Genomic DNA, 20000 nt, shown 5'->3' on the forward strand with positions numbered 1-20000 from the left:
CATGTCAAAGTGGAATTATGTTTTTCGAAATTTTGTAAAATGATTTAAGAATGAAAAGCTGAAATGTCTTCAGTCAATAAGTATTCAACCCCTTAGTTATGGCAAGCCTAAATAAGTTCAGGAGTAAAACTGTGCTTAACAATTCACATAATAAGTTGCATGGACTCACTCTGTGTGCAATAATAGTGTTTAACATGATTTTTTGAATGACTACCTCATCTCTGTACCCCACACATACAATTATCTATAAGGTCCCTCAGTCGAGCAGTGAATTTCAAACACAGATTCAACCAAAAAGACCAGGGAGTGTTTCCAATGCCTCGCAAAGAAGGGCACCTATTGGTAGATGGGTAAAAGTACAAAATAAAAGCAGTCGTTGAATATCCCTTTGAGCATGGTGAAGTTATTAATTACACTTTGGATGGTGTATCAATACACCCAGTCACTACAAAGATACAGGCATCCGGAGAGGAAGGAATCCGCACAGGGATTTCACCATGAGGTGAATGGTGACGTTAAAATTGAATGGCTGTGACAGGAGAAAACTGAGGATGGATCAACAACATTGTAGCTACTCCACAATGCTAACCTAATTGACAGAGTGAAAAAAAAAAAAGGAAGCTTGTACAGAATAAAAAATATTCCAAAACATGCATCCTGTTTGCAACAAGGCACTAAAGTAATACTGCAAAAAATATGGCAAAGCAATTAACTTGTCCTTAATACAAAGTGTTATGTTTGGGGCAAATCCAATACAACACATTACTGAGTACCACTCGCCATATTTTCAAGCATAGTGGTGACTGCATCAAGTTATGGGTATGCTTGCAATCGTTAAGGACTGGGGAGTTTTTCAGGATAAAAAAAAGAAACTGCTAAGCACAGGCAATATCCTAGAAGAAAACCTGGTTCAGTCTGCTTTCCACTAGACAGTGGGAAATGGATTCACCTTTAAACAGGACCACAACCTAAAACACAAGGCCAAATCTACAATGGAGTTGCTTACCAAGAAGACAGTGATGGTTTCTGAGTGGCCTAGTTACAGTTTTGACTTAAATCTGCTTGAAAATCTATGGCAAGACCTGAAAATGGTTTAGCAATGATCAACAGCCAATTTGACAAAGGTGGAAGGATTTTGAAAATAATAATGGGCAGATGTTGCTCTTAGAGACTTACCCAGAAAGACTCACTGCTGTAATCGCTGCCAACGGTGATTCTATAAAGTATTGACTAAGGGGTGTGAATACTTATGTAAATGAGATATTTCTGTATTTCATTTTCAATATATTTGTAAACATTTCTAAAAACGTGTTTTTACATTGTCATTATGGGGTATTGTGTGTAGATGGGTGTAGAAAAAATCTGTTTAATCAATTTTGAATACTTTCTGAAGGCACTGTAATTACCTTGGAAAAACACACCTCTGCTCGAGTCGGCCAACCATCACACACACACACACACACACACACACACACACACACACACACACACACACACACGACTGAATACTTTGTTTTTCTTTATTTGAATCAGTTCTATTGTTTGTTTTGTTAGGATTACTTACAGACCTCTATCTACCTAGTCTGGTTTAAACCTACCTAGTCTGGTTTAAATCTAGTCTGGTTTATATCTACCTAGTCTGGTTTGAATCTAGTAAGGTATATATTTACCTAGTCTGGTTTAAATGTAGTCTGGTTTAAATGTATTATATCTACCTAGTCTCGTCATAAATCGAGTCTGGTTTATATCTAACTAGTCTGGTTTAAATCTAGACTGGTTTATATCTACCTAGTCTGGTTTAAATATAGTCTGTTTCAATCTAGTCTGGTTTAAATCTAGACTGGTGTATATCTACCTAGTCTGGTTTAAATATAGTCTGGTTCAATCTAGTCTGGTTTAAATCTAGACTGGTGTATATCTACCTAGTCTGGTTTAAATATAGTCTGGTTTAAATATAGTCTGTTTCAATCTAGTCTGGTTTAAATGTATTATATCTACTTAGTCTGGTTTAAATCTAGTCTGGTTTAAATGTATCATGTCTACCTAGTCTGGTTTAAATGTATTATGTCTACCTAGTCTGGTTTAAATGTATCATGTCTACCTAGTCTGGTTTAAATCTAGTCTGGTTTAAATGTATTATGTCTGTCTAGTCTGGTTTAAATGTATCATGTCTACCTAGTCTGGTTTAAATCTAGACTGGTTTATATCTACCTAGTCTGGTTTAAATCTAGACTGGTTTATATCTACCTAGTCTGGTTTAAATCTAGACTGGTTTATATCTACCTAGTCTGGTTTAAATCTAGTCTGGTTTAAATGTATCATGTCTGTCTAGTCTGGTTTAAATGTATTATGTGTAATTACATGAGTTGGACAAGTTGAAGTACTAGAGAGAGTCAGTGATACAAAGGTCTCTCTCTCCCTCTAGCGCTCCCATTATTACAGATGGCAGCACATTGCTCTCTTCTTCCTCTCTCCGTTTCTTTGTTTCATGTACCTGTGAAAGTCTCAGTGGCTTGTGTCCTGGACTTAACCCTGACCTTTATCCTCAGCACACTCATGTCATTGTCAGTCTCTTCACACAATCACAACAACAATAACAGAAACTGGCCTAACTCTGAACCACCAGGATCTGTAGCAGCTCAACCATGATACAGAGAGGAGAGGAGAGGAGAGGAGAGGAGAGGAGAGGAGAGGAGAGGAGAGGAGAGGAGAGGAGAGGAGAGGAGAGGAGAGGAGAGGAGAGAACTAATACATGCACTTGACTTTTTCCCCCTACTAGCTCTGACTTTGCTGATAGCTACTTTATTGAGGAAAAATGTACTTACTATGACATGTGGTTGTCCCACCTAGCTATCTTAAGATGAATGCACTAACTGTAAGTCTCTCTGGATAAGAGCATCTGCTGCAATGACTAACACGTCAATGTAAAATGAGAGGAGAAGAGAGAGGAGAGGAGAGAACTAAAAACCTTCAACTGACAGTGTCAAAATATAAAGCCCTGGCATGTTTTCATAGTCGGAGGCGGAAAACGTTTTTGGCTGCAGCTGTTTTGACAGAGCCAGCACCTGGTAGACAGAAAGAGAGAGCTCCTGTGGGATGTGGTTATGGTTAGTGATTCAGAAGAAAACAACATGACATTGCTGTTTAGGTGAGGACATAAAGACCGATGAAGAGATGGACCAATGAACGGAGGGAAATGTGAACTGCAGGATCTTACCTCGCACGTAGAGATTGGCTGGGGCGGCGTAGCGCGTTCCAGCGCTATTCATGGCCACACACTCATACTTCCCCTGGTCTGACTCCTCACTGTTCTCAATCTGCAGGGCTCCTGTAAGGAAGGGGGTTAACGACACAGTTACCATCTGGGACATGGAGAGAGGAAGGGCTCTGTCTCAATGTCACTGGCGCGTAATACTCAAGAGTGACGTAATGGGTTGGGAGTGTATTCTAAGTATTATGCTAGCGTGGGCATTGAAAAAAGAGGTTTACCTTCATTCTAAAATTGTTTGACAACCTTAGATTTACTATTTCTGACATTCTCTTTTTCATTATAGACCATTTCAGGACAACACACCATCTACTAAATCTAACATGGTTTCTGATAGGGTTTATTCAGGACTACACACCACCTACTAAATCTAACAGGGTTTCTGATAGGGTTTACCTTGAAGAAGTAACATTGAGAAAGAAAAGGTTTAGATTACCTTAATTCTAAAACAGTTTGACAACCTTTGATCAACGATTCCTGACCATCTCCTTTTCATCATCATGACTAATTCAGATTTATGCCCCATCTAGTACATCTAACTTACAAGTGTATTTTCTCTTCTGCATGAGGTGTTTGCTAACTTCATAAGAAGTAGCATTCTAATTATCTCTACAGAGCATCACAGTCAATCACCTCTCTCTCTCTCTACAGTACGCATGATGAAGTGTTATGAATAGGGTGTTAGTTGTTCTCTAACAATTTGCCTACGACGACGCATCAGCATTTAGCTGATTTTGCTGGTTTAAGAGTGTCGTGAGCTGTGTCCCACACATCAACATATTTAACTCTCTCTGTCTGGCCCTGTCAGGAAAAACAGCTGGAGAGACACTAATATCGAGTCCACGACTTAAGAGGTCAATTAATCACCTCACCAAGACGTCATATTCACATCTAGTTCTGCCTTTTCTGCCTATGAAAACCACTGACATGACAAAAAGACAGTAAGTTCATAAAAGGCTCTCGCTAGGCTACATCCCAGGCGACGGTCGCTAGGCTAGCAACGCTAAGCTAGGCTAAGCTACTCTACAACGACTACAAGGCCATCAGGATGTGGTTAAGACTAGGCAATACAGAGTGGACTATAGTGCCACTTTAATGCTTCCTTCCACATGCTGTCAGAGTCCAGTTAAGCCTACATTTCCCATATCTCTCTTTAAAAATATATATATATATTCTGAGAGAAGCCATATATCTGAGTCCAGGGTTTCAGACAGGAGATAATCAGGTGCTGCTAAAGACTTAACCAGCGGAGAGGGAGGGAGAGTGATGCCCTTCTCACCAGGTGAGATGAGGGGACCATCCAACAGCTGATTCATGTTGATGAATAACTACTGAGCTCCAATCAAACCCAGTTTCCATCTGAGCTCCAATCAAACCCAGTTTCCATTTGAGCTCCAATCAAACCCAGTTTCCATTTGAGCTCCAATCAAACCCAGTTTCCATCTGAGCTCCAATCAAACCCAGTTTCCATTTGAGCTCCAATCAAACCCAGTTTCCATCTGAGCTCCAATCAAACCCAGTTTCCATTTGAGCTCCAATCAAACCCAGGTTCCATCTGTGCTCCAATCAAACCCAGTTTCCATCTGAGCTCCAATCAAACCCAGTTTCCATTTGAGCTCCAATCAAACCCAGGTTCCATCTGAGCTCCAATCAAACCCAGTTTCCATCTGAGCTCCAATCAAACCCAGGTTCCATCTGAGCTCCAATCAAACCCAGGTTCCATCACAGTTTATTTATTATATTTATTTAACCTTTAAATATCAAGATACTGTGAGCCCAATTAAAGAACAGACTGTTATTTACAATGACGATCTGTATTGACAGGTCCACTGACGTAAGACCTAGGCTAACTAACCAACCTGAACATCAGAAAGTCTCAATCCTCTTGGTCAATGTTTGTTAACCAGGTTGACATTATCTCTGGGAACTTCTGGTCTGCCAGTGCCACTAAAGGTGTATGTATCAGTCTCTCCCTCTTCAAGTGTTCTGCTAAGTACCCATAAAGGGTTGGGATCAATAAATGCTTCTGTTACTGACTTCCTGGCTGTTCCTCACCACCGGGAGTCCCAAAATGGCACCCTATTCCGTATATAGTGCACTATGTACTGTATGGTAATCCCCTAAAGGCCCTGTTCAAAAGTAATGCACTTTGTAGGGAATAGGGTACCATTGTAGGGAATAGGGTACATTTACATTTACGTCATTTAGCAAACGCTCTTATCCAGAGCGACTTACAGTTAGTGAGTGCATACATTATTATTATTTTTATTTATTTTTCATACTGGCCCCCCGTGGGAACCATTGTAGGGAACAGGGTACCATTGTAGGGAATAGGGTACCATTGTAGGGAACATGATACCATTGTAGGGAACAGGGTACCATTGTAGGGGATAGGGTACCATTGTAGGGAATAGGGTACCATTGTAGGGAATAGGGTACCATTGTAGGGTATAGGGTACCATTGTAGGGGATAGGGTACCATTATAGGGAATAGGGTACCATTGTAGGGAATAGGGTACCATTGTAGGGGATAGGGTACCATTGTAGGGAATAGGGTACCATTGTAGGGAACAGGGTACCATTGTAGGGAATAGGGTACCATTGTAGGGGATAGGGTACCATTGTAGGGAATAGGGTACCATTGTAGGGGATAGGGTACAATTGTAGGGAATAGGGTACCATTGTAGGGAACAGGGTACCATTGTAGGGAATAGGGTACCATTGTAGGGAATAGGGTACCATTGTAGGGGCTAGGGTACCATTGTAGGGAATAGGGTACCATTGTAGGGAATAGGGTACCATTGTAGGGGATTGGGTACCATTGTAGGGAATAGGGTACCATTGTAGGGGATAGGGTACCATTGTAGGGAATAGGGTACCATTGTAGGGGATAGGGTACCATTGTAGGGGATAGGGTACCATTGTAGAGAACAGGGTACCATTGTAGGGGATAGGGTACCATTGTAGGGGATAGGGTACCATTGTAGGGAATAGGGTACCATTGTAGGGGATTGGGTACCATTGTAGGGAATAGGGTACCATTGTAGGGGATAGGGTACCATTGTAGGGAATAGGGTACCATTGTAGGGGATAGGGTACCATTGTAGGGGATAGGGTACCATTGTAGAGAACAGGGTACCATTGTAGGGGATAGGGTACCATTGTAGGGAATAGGGTACCATTGTAGGGAATAGGGTACCATTGTAGGGGATAGGGTACCATTGTAGGGAATAGGGTACCATTGTAGGGAATAGGGTACCATTGTAGGGAATTTGGGATGTAGTCTCCATCTCAGAAAGGTAAAGTGTTTCTGCCAGATGGCTCTAACTACTGTAGTATGTAGACACCCAGGTAACAGCCAGGTAACAGCCAGGTAACAGCCAGGTAACAGCCAGCCATCTAGACAGAAGACTAATGTGTGTGTGTGTGTGTGGGTCTCTGTGTGTGTGTGTGTGGGGGGGAGTGTGTCTCTGTGTGTGTGTGTGGGGGGAGTGTGTGTATGTTCTTCACAGCGCAACACGACCCAGGGGATGTACCTCCCTAAGTGTAGTCAGTAGGACACACAGCTAGCTACTGTCATCATCATCTAGCTACTGTCATCATCATCTAACTGCTGTCATCATCATCTAGCTACTGTCATCATCATCTAGCTACTGTTATCATCATCTAGCTACTGTCATCATCATCTAGCTACTGTCATCATCATCTAGCTACTGTCATCATCATCTAGCTACTGTTATCATCATCTAGCTACTGTCATCATCATCTAGCTACTGTCATCATCATCATCTAGCTACTGTCATCATCATCATCTAGCTACTGTCATCATCATCTAGCTACTGTCATCATCATCTAGCTACTGCCATCATCATCTATCTACTGTCATCATCATCATCTAGCTACTGTCATCATCATCATCTAGCTACTGTCATCATCATCTAGCTACTGTCATCATCATCTAGCTACTGTCATCATCATCTAGCTACTGTCATCATCTAGCTACTGTCATCATCATCTAGCTACTGTCATCATCTAGCTACTATTATCATCAAGCTACTATTATCATCAACTCAGCTGAATAGAAAATAGAAGTGTCAGATAGAGAAAGACATTGAGGCATTGAGAGTAGAGGTAGTTCTGCTGAATTACACTATTTCAGCACTTTAGGGGATGGCTTCTTTTTGGCTGAATACCAAACACAAAGAAATTGGCAGCAATAGAATAGCAGTGGCAGCAGACAGATTTACCTGCACTTCATGTTAGAATAATAAATATGTCTCTGCATATTTACAGTTGAAGTCGGAAGTTTACATCCAACTTAGCCAAATACATTTAAACTCAGTTTTTCACAGTTTCTGACAATTAATCCTAGTAAAAATTCCCTGTCTTAGGTCAGTTAGGATCACCACTTTATTTTAAGAATGTGGAATGTCAGAATAATAGTAGAGAATTATTTATTTCAGCTTTTATTTCTTTCATCACATTCTCAGTGGGTCAGAAGTTTACATACACTATATTAGTATTTGGTAGCATTGCCTTTACATTTTTTAACTTGGGTCAAACGTTTCAGGTAGCCTTCCACAAGCTTCCAACAATAAGTTGGGTGAAGTTTGGCCCATTCCTCCTGACAGAGCTGGTATAACTGAGTCAGGTTTGTAGGCTTCCTTGCTCGCACACGCCTTTTCAGTTCTGCCCACACATTTTCTATAGGATTGAGGTCAGGGCTTTGTGATGGCCACTCCAATACCTTGACCATTTTGCCACAACTTTGGAAGTATGCTTGGGTCATTGTCCATTTGGAAGACCCATTTCGACCAAGCTTTAACTTCCTGACTGATGTCTTGAGATCCACATAAGTTTCCTTCCTCATGATGCCATCTATTTTGTGAAGTGCACCAGTCCCTCCTGCAGCAAAGCACCCAAACAGCATGATGCTGCCACCCCCGTGCTTCACGGTTGGGATGGTGTTCTTCGGCTTGCAAGCCGCCCCCTTTTTCCTCCATACATAATAATAATAATATAATATGCCATTTAGCAGACGCTTTTATCCAAAGCGACTTACAGTCATGCGTGCATACATTTTTGTGTATGGGTGGTCCCGGGGATCGAACCCACTACCTTGGCGTTACAAGCGCCGTGCTCTACCAGCTGAGCTACAGAGGACCAACATAACGATGGTCATTATGGCCAAACAGTTCTATTTTTGTTTCATCAGACCAGAGGACATTTCTCCAAAAAGTACGATCTTTGTCCCCATGTGCAGTTGCAAACCGTATTCTGGCTTTTTTATGGCGGTTTTGGAGCAGTGGCTTCTTCCTTGCTGAGCGGCCTTTCAGGTTATGTCGATATAGGACTCGTTTTACTGTGGATATAGATACTTTTGTACCTGTTTCCGCCAGCATCTTCACAAGGTCCTTTGCTGTTAATCTGGGATTGATTTGCACTTTTCGCACCAAAGTATGTTCATCTCTAGGAGACAGAACGCCTCTCCTTCCTGAGCGGTATGACGGCTGCGTGGTCCCATTGTCAACGTCTGGGTGAAGTGGTGAAACGGAATCAGGCGCAGGACACAGAACTGAGAAAATTAATTGATTTACTAAACAAAAGTAAACCATAACAAACCCTCCACGCAGGGAAGAGCAGTACAACAGCTCACCAAACGACGTAAGACAACGGACAATCACGCACAAACCCAGGAGGGAAAACAGAGGTAATTATAGGGACACAAATAAGCATAATGGGTAACAGGTGTGATTAATAAAGACAAGACTAGTGTAACACAGAAACATTGATCGGTGGCAGCTAGTACTCCGGTGACGACGAACGCCGAAGCCTGCCCGAGCAAGGAGGAGGGGCAGCCTCGGCTGTATTCGTGACACCCATGGTGTTTATACTTGCGTACTATTATTTGTACAGATGAACGTGGTACCTTCAGGCTTTTTTGAAATTGCTCCCAAGGATGAACCAGACTTGTGGAGGTCTACAATAATTTTTCTGAGGTCTTGGCTGATTTCTTTTGATTTTCCCATGATGTCAAGCAAAGAGGCACTGAGTTTGAAGGTAGGCCTTGAAATACATCCACAGGTACACCTCCAATTGACTCAAATGATGTCAATTAGCCAATCTAAAGCCATGACATCATTTTCTGGAATTTTCCAAGCTGTTTAAAGGCACAGTCAACTTAGTGTATGTAAACTTCTGACCCACTGGAATTGTGATACAGTAATTTATAAGTGAAATAATCTGTCTGTAAACAATTGTTGGAAGAATTACTTGTGTCATGCACAAAGTAGATGTCCTAACCGACTTGCCAAAACTATAGTTTGTTAACAAGAAATGTGTGGAGTGGTTGAAAAACGAGTTTTAATGACTTCAACCTAAGTGTATGTAAACCTCCCGACTTCAACTGTACATCCATACATTTATGATACGTAAACTAAGTAACAACATACCCAACCACCCACTGTTCTTTCACAAATGAGTACCAGCAAGCCATGTAAATACCCTGTGTAAAACCAGAAGTAATCATCTATAGAATTATACTGTAAGAATGTATGTAACACCAGATAACATACAGGTTGCAGATGGTGACAAATAATGAGCGTACAATGTCAGGACACGTTTTGGACAGCAGCAATGTATTATGGGATGAATGTAACAAACAGGTTCAGCACCAACCAAAGAAACATACAAGTGTGTGTGTGTGTGTGTGTGTGTGTGTGTGTGTCTGTGTGTGTGTGTGTGTGTCTGTGTGTGTGTGTGTGTGTGTGTGTGTGTGTGTGTGTGTGTGTGTGTGTGTGTGTGTGTGTGTGTGTGTGTGTGTGTTGGTGACACCAACTAATAGATGTTACGACAACATCAGTGATCTTTCAAATCCGTCACACGCCTTCCTCATCTCTTCCTGATGCAGCTCAGTCATGTACCTGCATACTAATCTATCTATTGTCACCAACCTGTCAATCTGCATCTTCTCCAGAGACCAACCCCCATGGCATTATCTCCTCCAGAGACCAACCCCCATGGCATTATCTCCTCCAGAGACCAACCCCCATGGCATCATCTCCTCCAGAGACCAACCCCCATGGCATTATCTCCTCCAGAGACCAACCCCCATGGCATTATCTCCTCCAGAGACCAACCCCCATGGCATCATCTCCTCCAGAGACCAACCCCCATGGCATCATCTCCCCCCAGCTACCCTCACACAGCTACCCTCAGACAGCTACCCTCAGACAGCTACCCTCACACAGCTACCCTCAGACAGCTACCCTCAGACAGCTACCCTCACACAGCTACCCTCACACAGCTACCCTCACACAGCTACCCTCAGACAGCTACCCTCAGACAGCTACCCTCACACAGCTACCCTCAGACAGCTACCCTCACACAGCTACCCTCACACAGCTACCCTCAGACAGCTACCCTCACACAGCTACCCTCACACAGCTACCCTCACACAGCTACCCTCCCCACAGCTACCCTCACACAGCTACCCTCAGACAGCTACCCTCACACAGCTACCCTCACACAGCTACCCTCACACAGCTACCCTCACACAGCTACCCTCACACAGCTACCCTCACACAGCTACCCTCAGACAGCTACCCTCACACAGCTACCCTCAGACAGCTACCCTCACACAGCTACCCTCAGACAGCTACCCTCACACAGCTACCCTCAGACAGCTACCCTCACACAGCTACCCTCAGACAGCTACCCTCACACAGCTACCCTCACACAGCTACCCTCACACAGCCTCCATTACCACTACAGATCAACTGAAACGCTACTTCCACTCCGGGGACAGATAACTATTTCCATCAGAGGGCTGTAGTACCCGTATGCAAATCAAGTCATTTACATTTTATTCAGACAAAGTCGTCCATGGATACCAGAGATAGGCCGATATCCTCTAGTGGCAAGACAGGCCCTGTACTTAAAATGAAACCATTCTCCTACAGCTCGGGGAAGAGTCTGGGGAAGGAGGTTGGTCTACAGTGGTTTAAAAATCATAGGGTTCATATTTTAACTAAAAACCAAGAACGTGTGGAGAAGCTTATGCACAAAGTAGCTAGCTATCACCTGTGTCTGCCTTGTCCAGTGTTTCCCAATGCATTCATCTGAAAGTAGAGGACCCCCGATGAACTGATTGGGAAAGCGTTGGTGTTAATTTGTTTGTTCAGGGAGAAGGACACACTACCAGCAAACAGAGAATGGGCTGTACAGTGTGAAGACTGTGGGGACACAGTGGAAGTGGTGGTAAGGGCCAGAGTTGACAGGAGAGATGGAGAGGTAGAAGGTTAAGAGACGCTGACGGAGGTCGAGGTTGAAGTGACGGAGGGATGGGGGTGACATTTTTTTAATACACATTTATTTTCCATCATCCTTACCTCTAATCGGTGTACCGCCTAGTTGGAGGTAATTTGAATGCAAACGAGATTGGAGAGAGAGCGTTAGTAAAAGAGACAGAAAGAGAGGAGAGAAGGCAAATTAATGAAAGTAACACAGGGTTAAATAGATAACCTGGAGGTCTAGAAGTTAGAGGAAATCATTCAAAGTGGTTAGTAAAATAATTAAAATCTAGAGCTGATTGGTCGTAGAGGCTAGAAGAGAGGACGTTTGAGCGTTTGACTGTTTCAGTTGGAAAGAGATGTAACCATTGTGTGGGTGATGTAGTGGTATCAATAACAGTTTGTAGAGCTAACGCTAGCCCATGGTAGTCGCTAGCCAGATGACAGGTAGTGGGTGGGGTTAGAGTAAGGTCAATATGCAGCAGATATGCAGATCAGGAGACAGCTACAGAGGCTAGGGTTAGCAGGGCTTGTTAGTGTGTGTGTGTGTGTGTGTGTGTGTGTGTGTGTGTGTGTGTGTGTGTGTGTGTGTGTGTGTGTGTGTGTGTGAGATACTACTAATCAGCAGTTTCCACTTTTCTGACCAAAAGTAGTGCACTGTGTAGGGAATAGGGTGCTGTTTGGGAATCAGCCACTGACTGCCTGACTGACAGAAAGACAGAACTCTGTGAAGAGAAAGGGCCTCTCACCTCAAATCAAATCAAATTGTATTTGTCACATGCGCCGAATACAACAAGTGCATACTTTACCGTGAAATAAATGCTTACTTACGAGCCCTTTCCCAACAATGCAGTTAAAAAGTAAGAACATTTACAAATAGATCAAAATAAAATAGTAACACAATAAAAATAACAATAACGAGGCCATATGCAGGCTATATACAAGGAGCGCCACTACCGAGTCAGTGTACTGAGGCACGAGGTAGTTGGGGTGATTGATTGAGGTAATATGTACATGTAGGTAGGGGGTGAAAAGCAGAAAGTCTGGGTAGCCACCACCTCTGTGATGGTAAAATGGTACCCTATTCCCTATATAGTGCACTACCTTTGACCAGATCTCTATGGGTAGCAGTGCACTATATAGGGAATAGGGTACCATTTGGGATGCGTGCCTGGAGTTGGAGGCTTGCAGTAAAATCTCCTCTAAATGATGAGGAGAATTAAAGAGCCACTAATCGTTCTAACTCTCTCTTTACGTTCTGACAGACCCGGAGTCAGCCCTTAAAGATGTTTATTTATCTAATCTTCTTAACTCTGGCCTCTCCCCAATCTGATCTGGGGTCAGGGTTAAAGCTGTCTATTTACCCAGCCTTGAGAACAGAGAGAGCAGAGAGAGAGGCCCATCGATAAATTTCTTCAGTGTTTGTGTGTTTCGTCTCTCCCGGGCTGGATCTTCGTTGATGCAATCCAGGCTGGATCTTCGCTGATGCAATCCAGGCTGGAATTACTGTCTCCTCTTAGGATGTGTCCCAAAGGGCACCCTATTTACTCTGTAGTGCACTACTTTTAACCAGAGCCCTATTAGGGTCCCATTTGGGACGCATCCTAACGCTCTCTACTCCGTGCCCCGCCGTCCTCATGTTTAAGAAGGGCTCAGCTAAGTTCCTCTTGATTGAAAAGGGCAACTTCAATTATTTTATTTTCTGCACTGCTGGAGACCACTAATTCATTTTAGCATTTTGGTATGTGGAGTTTGTGCACAGTCCAGTTGGTACTGTATGTGGGCAGTCCAAAAATATTTAAATATATACTGTTTTCTAATGAAAATAAGATAATTTCTACATGCTACATACACTATCATTCAAAAGTTTGGGGTCACTTAGAAATGTCATTTTTTTTCGAAAGAAAAGCAATTTTTTGGTCCATTAAAATAACATCAAATTGATCAGAAATACAGTGTAGACATTGTTAATGTTGTAAATGGCTATTGTAGCTGGAAACGGCTGATTTCTAATGGAATATCTACATAGGCGTACAGAGGCCCATTATCAGCAACCATCAGTCCTGTGTTCCAATGGCACGTTGTGTTTGCTAATCCAAGTTTATCATTTTAAAAGGCTAATTGATCATTAGAAAACCCTTTTGCAATTATGTTAGCACAGCTGAAAACTGTTGTGCTGATTAAAGAAGCAATAAAACTGGCCTTCTTGAGACTAGTTGAGTATCTGGAGCATCAGCAATTGTGGGTTCGATTACAGGCTCAAAATGACCAGAAACAAAGAACTTTCTTCTGAAACTCGTCAGTCTATTCTTGTTCTGAGAAATGAAGGCTATTCCATGCGAGAAATTGCCAAGAAACTGTCTCAACTTCAACAGTGAAGAGGCGACTCCGGGATGCTGACCTTCTAGGCAGAGTTGCAAAGAAAAAGCAATATCTCAGACTGCCCATCTTAATCTTTTATTTTTATTGGCCAGTCTGAGATATGGCTTTTTCTTTGCAACTCTGCCTAGAAGGTCAGCATCCCGGAGTCGCCTCTTCACTGTTGAAGTTGAGACAGTTTCTTGGCAATTTCTCGCATGGAATAGCCTTCATTTCTCAGAACAAGAATAGACTGACGAGTTTCAGAAGAAAATTGCTTTTCTTTTTCGAAAACAAGGAAATGTCTAAGTGACCCTAAACTTTTGAACGGTAGTGTATATATTGCAAATTCTCACTGCAAATTCTCACTGCAATGTGAAAGTTGTGCAGCACTGATAAACACACTATTACATGGAAAGTTGTATCATGTGTATGTTACTAAGTAGGAATGGGCCTTCATTAAGTGTATGTTACTAAGTAGGAATGGGCCTTCATTAAGTGTATGTTACTAAGTAGGAATGGGCCTTCATTAAGTGTATGTTACTAAGTAGGAATGGGCCTTCATTAAGTGTATGTTACTAAGTAGGAATGGGCCTTCATTAAGTGTATGTTACTAAGTAGGAATGGGCCTTCATTAAGTGTATGTTACTAAGTAGGAATGGGCCTTCATTAAGTGTATGTTACTAAGTAGGAATGGGCCTTCATTAAGTGTATGTTACTAAGTAGGAATGGGCCTTCATTAAGTGTATGTTACTAAGTAGGAATGGGCCTTCATTAAGTGTATGTTACTAAGTAGGAATGGGCCTTCAATAAGTGTGTGTTACTAAGCAGGAATGGGCCTTCATTAAGTGTATGTTACTAAGTAGGAATGGGCCTTCATTAAGTGTATGTTACTAAGTAGGAATGGGCCTTCAATAAGTGTGTGTTACTAAGCAGGAATGGGCCTTCATTAAGTGTATGTTACTAAGTAGGAATGGGCCTTCATTAAGTGTGTGTTACTAAGCAGGAATGGGCCTTCATTAAGTGGAAAGGAGTTGCAGGGTGAGTAGACGTCATTACCTGAGCGGAGTTGTTTGATTCGTCCGTTGCTGCTGTTGATATCTACAGGCAGGAAGTCTTTAAACCAGGTGATCTCTGGGTCAGGGTTGCCGCTGGCAGCACATAGCATGGTGGCTGTCCTGGTCTTCTCCACCACCTTCAGCTGGGGACCCATGTCTATGTTGGGAAACCCATGTGGGATCTGGTTCTCTGTAGAATGGACAGGTAGATGTATGATTAGTATGAATGATGGAATACAGAGGGACTTGATCAGGAAAACAAAGAACATCAGGAGAAGCGACAAAAGAGAGGAATGCATCAAAAGCTAGTCAGGAATGGTTATGGTGGAGCAATGGCATTTGTCAAAGCCCTTTGAGAGTGGGGGAGGGAGTAGGTTGCACAACCTTGGAAATCGACTGTTTTCTGTATTTTTTGCTATTGCTGCACAAAGAAAATTACAACATTTCCACCGAAAAATTAAATTAGATGAGAATATAAATGTACAGCCCATGAGGATGTGACTTCACATAACAACAGAAACGGTGATTTTTCATAGCATGTATTAACCAGAGAGACAGAGAGAGAGGGGGCGGAGGGGGGAGAGAGAGAGGAAGAGAGAGGAAGAGAGAGAGAGAGAGAGAGAGAGAGAGAGAGAGAGAGAGAGAGAGAGAGAGAGAGAGAGAGAGAGAGAGAGAGAGAGAGAGAGAGAGAGAGAGAGAGAGAGAGAGAGAGAGAGAGAGAGAGAGAGAGAGAGAGAGAGAGAGAGAGGAAGAGAGAGAGAGAGAGAGGTAGCCTAGCTCTAAACAGCCTGAGGGCATTGAAGCCTACATTAGACACTCAAAGCTCTAACCAGCAAGACAATAATCTAACTCATCACAACATCAGGAACAAGAGGCAATGCAGAGCCATGACAAATGCATCGCTCCAGTGAGAAATCCATTCTGCAGAGAGATCATTTGGGATTGGAGATTGACGATTTTATGATTTATGATTTTCACTCGTTTATTCCTTGAATGTCTTTTACTGATGACTGACTGTGATGCTATTGGCCTAAAGCGTAAAGAGTATTATTTTGAAACGAGAAGATGCAAAGCCTTTAAGATGACTGATTATTTGTTTCCTCTCCTCAAGTGTGGAATTCTATGCTTTTAAAATCAATGACGAGGAGTGTGCAAGTGAACGCCTCTGGAAAAGGGCGGAGAATCGGCACATAGCCCTACTTTGTTCCTCTTTCACTGTTATCAGCTATTTTTCATCTGCCTCTTCATATGCTGATGGTCTCCTGAGAGAAATCCAGCACCTCTATTCTTGTGGTGCACAGTGGCTTGAGGTCAGGTTAGAGGAAGGGCTGTTGTTGTTAAACAGTAGTTGTAGGTGTTCTGTATGAACTGCGACTGGGCACTCAGGCTACATACTTAACCCCAGGTTAATATTCAGACCGCTACACATTCAGACCGTGGTCCTCTGTAGCTCAGCTGGTAGAGCACGGCGCTTGTAACGCCAAGGTAGTGGGTTCGATCCCCGGGACCACCCATACACAAAAAAATGTATGCACACATGACTGTAAGTCGCTTTGGATAAAAGCGTCTGCTAAATGGCATTTTATTATTATTATTATTACACTGCAAGCAAACAGAGACACGGAGCCAAACAATACAGTTGTACCTCAAGATATTGCATTATCTACAAAGTACTTTACTGATAGAACCGTAATCTAGTAATGTACGGCATCAAGTCAACATGATACGGTAACTCAGTAGGGTTGGGCCATATCCAGATGTTCAGACCGTCATACCGTTTCTGTACCATACCGGGGTATACGGTATTACCGGAAGTGCACACAAGGGGGCGCTATAAAAAAAAAACGATACAATAGTAATACATTTAGGCAACAGGGATCTTGATCTAGGAGGGGATTGAATGTCTCTGCTGTAACCAAGAAGCTTGATCTTGACATCTAGCCACTTAGCTAGCAAGTTAGCAAACCAAATGCAAAGCTGGAGCCCTGAGCTGGATATAATTTATTTGACACACCTTAGATTTCTTATAGTTATATTTAACTAATAGTTGTTTCGTTTTTTTTTTTTCCGTATTGAAAATCATACCGTCTGTTTTTTCGAAATACCCCGGTATCCAGTATAAACGGTATATCGCCCACAACTCAGCGATAGCCAATAGGCTGTATAGTACGCACAGCTACTAGATGTGTTGTTTTGATGTGCTACTTTCAGATCGCTCCCTGGCTGTGCTGGGGTGTATTCATTACCCGTGGAAAAACGTGGAAAAACGTTTCACAACAGAAACCGTTTTGCAAAAAAAACAAAAAACAATAGTTTCTATTTGAAAATTTCAGGCAGGTCCCTCCCTGTTTGTTCCGTTTGCTATCATTGTGTTCCTAGTGAATACTCCCCAGGTGTATGAGTTGCAGCCCATGCAGACAACAAATATAAATTGGTTGGAACATTCTGAGAAGGAGGAGGATGTGCTTTGAGAGCTTAGAGAGGGCGAGGAGAAAAACCTCACGGGAGTCGGCAGCTTGCTGGTATCAGAAACACAAACTGGGAATCATTCAAGAGGCAGCTTCCTGGTATCAGAAACACAAACTGGGAATAATTCAAGAAACAAACAGCTGCTGTGGCTGCTGAGGACAGGGGCCATACAGTACGTTGCTGAAGAGCTGCCTAGTGTTAGCATTGCAGGGGAGCTGTTAGTAAATGTGGCTAACACCGAGACACAGACACACACACACACACACACACACACACACACACACACACACACACACACACACACACACACACACACACACACACACACACACACACACACACACACACACACAGACACACACACAGTCACACACACACACAAACACACACACACAGGGAGCTGTACAAGGGACCAGTATAAATAATGTATGCACTCACTAACTGTAAGTCGCTCTGGATAAGAGTGTCTGCTAAATGACTAAAATGTAATGGTCTGAGAGTCCTTTAGGTGCCTTTTGGCAAATTCCAAGCAGGCTGTCATGTGCTTTTTACTGAGGAGTGTATTCCGTCTGGCCACTCTACCATAAAGTAGAGTGGCCAGATTGTTGGACTGCTGCAGAGATGGTTGTCCTTCTGGAAGGTTCTCCCATCTCCACAGAGGAACTCTGTAGCTCTGTCAGAGTGACCATCGGGTTCTTGGTCACCTCCCTGACCAAGGCCCTTCTCCCCCGATTGCTCAGTTTGGCCGGGCGGTCAGCTCTAGGAAGAGTCTTGGTGGTTCCAAACTTCTTCCATTTAAGAATGATGGAGGCCACTGTGTTCTTGGGGACCTTCCATACTGCAGACATGTTTTGGTGCCCTTCCCCAGATCTGTGCCTCGACACAATCCTGTCTCGGGGCTCTACGGACAATTCTTTTGACCTCATGGCTTGGTTTTTGCCCTGACATGCACTGTCAACTTTGGGACCTTATATAACCAGGTGTGTGCCTTTCCAAATCATGTCCAATCAATATAATTTACCACAGGTGGACTCCAATCAAGTTGTAGAAATATCTCAAGGATGATCAATGGGAACAGGATGCACCTGAGCTCAATTTCGAGTCTCATAGCAAAGGGTTTGAATACTTCTATAAATAAGGTACTTATGTTTTATATTTTTAATACATTTACTTTTTTGCTTTGTCATTATGGGGTATTGTGTGTAGATTGATGAGGAAATGTTTTTATTGAATCAATTTTAGAATAAGGCTTGTAACGTAACAAAATGTGGAAAACGGGAAGGGTTCTGAATACTTTCTGAATGCACTGTATGATGAGTCACGTTCGCTCCTTTACTAAGACATAACGTCACTGTGTTGTGGTCTGAGTGGCTGGTCACGTCGGTGCCACAGATGCTGATATGAATCTAAAGAGCGTGCCAACAATGGCCCGCTGTCTCCTATGGGTAGGAGTGTAATTGGGCAGCCATCTAGTGAGGGTCAGACGGGGTTGGAACGTGTCGTGAGGAGACACACCAGGTCTACTAGCAAGGAGAGAGGAGAGAGGATGCTGGGGATCCCTCTATTCTTGGTCTCAATGTATCTCTCTCTCTCTTTCTGTTTCTATCTTTCTCACTCTGTCACTCTTCTTGGTCTCTCCACAAAATAACTGAAGAGAACTGCAACTTTTCGAACTGCAGCTTTAGAACCACAGCTTTAGAACCGCAGCTTTAGAACCGCAGCTTTAGAACCGCAGCTTTAGAACCGCAGCTTTAGAACCGCAGCTTTACAACCGCAGCTTTTGAACCGCAGCTTTAGAACCACAGCTAACTTTCTAACTCCGCCCATAACTTTTGGACTTTATAGCATTCCCAGAAGGCATGGGTTATTGAGTCATTGTTAGTTTTACACTTACGACATGACTCTGCTGTTGTGCTGTTGAATTTGTGAATTTTGTCTCTTGTATAAAACATTCTATACATTAGTTTATACTAGATTAAGCGTACATTTTCGTTACTTGTAATTTAGTTAGTTCTGCTCCATCATTCCCTCCATCTTGTGCCAATATTGTATATTTTTAAGTCTTTGTTCCAATAGTTTATATTTTTTTTCTAAGAGATTGTCAGTTGGATATGCTCTCTGCAAGGTTTTGCATATCTTAAATATCATATGAACATCCTTTTCTGACTCAAATAGGATTCCCTCAAGATTGCTCTGATGTTCAAACGATTTCAATTTGAAATTCCATGATATGAAACTTTTAAGTTGCATGTATTTGAAACTATTTACATTGGGTCAGTCCAAAATTGCTTTTGAATTCTGTCATGGAAATAAATGCATTTCCTATTACCAAGTAATTTACGGTTTCTATTCCCTTAGTTTTCCATGTGGCCCAATTTATCAGGGAATTCTGAAAAACTATCCAAGGATTGTTCCATAGGGTTGTGTTTTGTGGGAGTGATAATGGTTCTTGTAGAATCCGAAGAGGGGAGGAGAGAGACGGAGAGAGAGAAGCAGAGGGAGGTTGAATGGAGGGAGGGAGGTGAGTACAGAATAGAGTAGAGGACAGAGATGCAG

General features: G+C 42.6%; 1 protein-coding gene across 3 annotated transcripts in view; it reads right to left on the bottom strand.

Annotated features, from left to right (window-relative positions):
• LOC121535393 (receptor-type tyrosine-protein phosphatase F) overlaps nucleotides 1-20000 on the bottom strand; it is a 419130-nt gene that overhangs the window by 165764 nt on the left and 233366 nt on the right. For 2 of the 3 annotated variants that reach the window (XM_045205949.1, XM_045205948.1), the window contains exons 5-6: nucleotides 14977-15165; nucleotides 3218-3328 (exon numbers count right to left, since the gene is read on the bottom strand). In XM_045205949.1, coding sequence (XP_045061884.1) covers nucleotides 3218-3328; nucleotides 14977-15165 — 300 coding nt within the window. Of the gene's footprint in view, nucleotides 1-3217; nucleotides 3329-11658; nucleotides 11677-14976; nucleotides 15166-20000 lie in introns of all 3 variants that reach the window. The other variant, XM_045205947.1, reaches the window with a different exon arrangement.

Source organism: Coregonus clupeaformis, chromosome 21, assembly GCF_020615455.1.
Source record: "Coregonus clupeaformis isolate EN_2021a chromosome 21, ASM2061545v1, whole genome shotgun sequence".
NCBI lineage: Eukaryota > Metazoa > Chordata > Actinopteri > Salmoniformes > Salmonidae > Coregonus > Coregonus clupeaformis.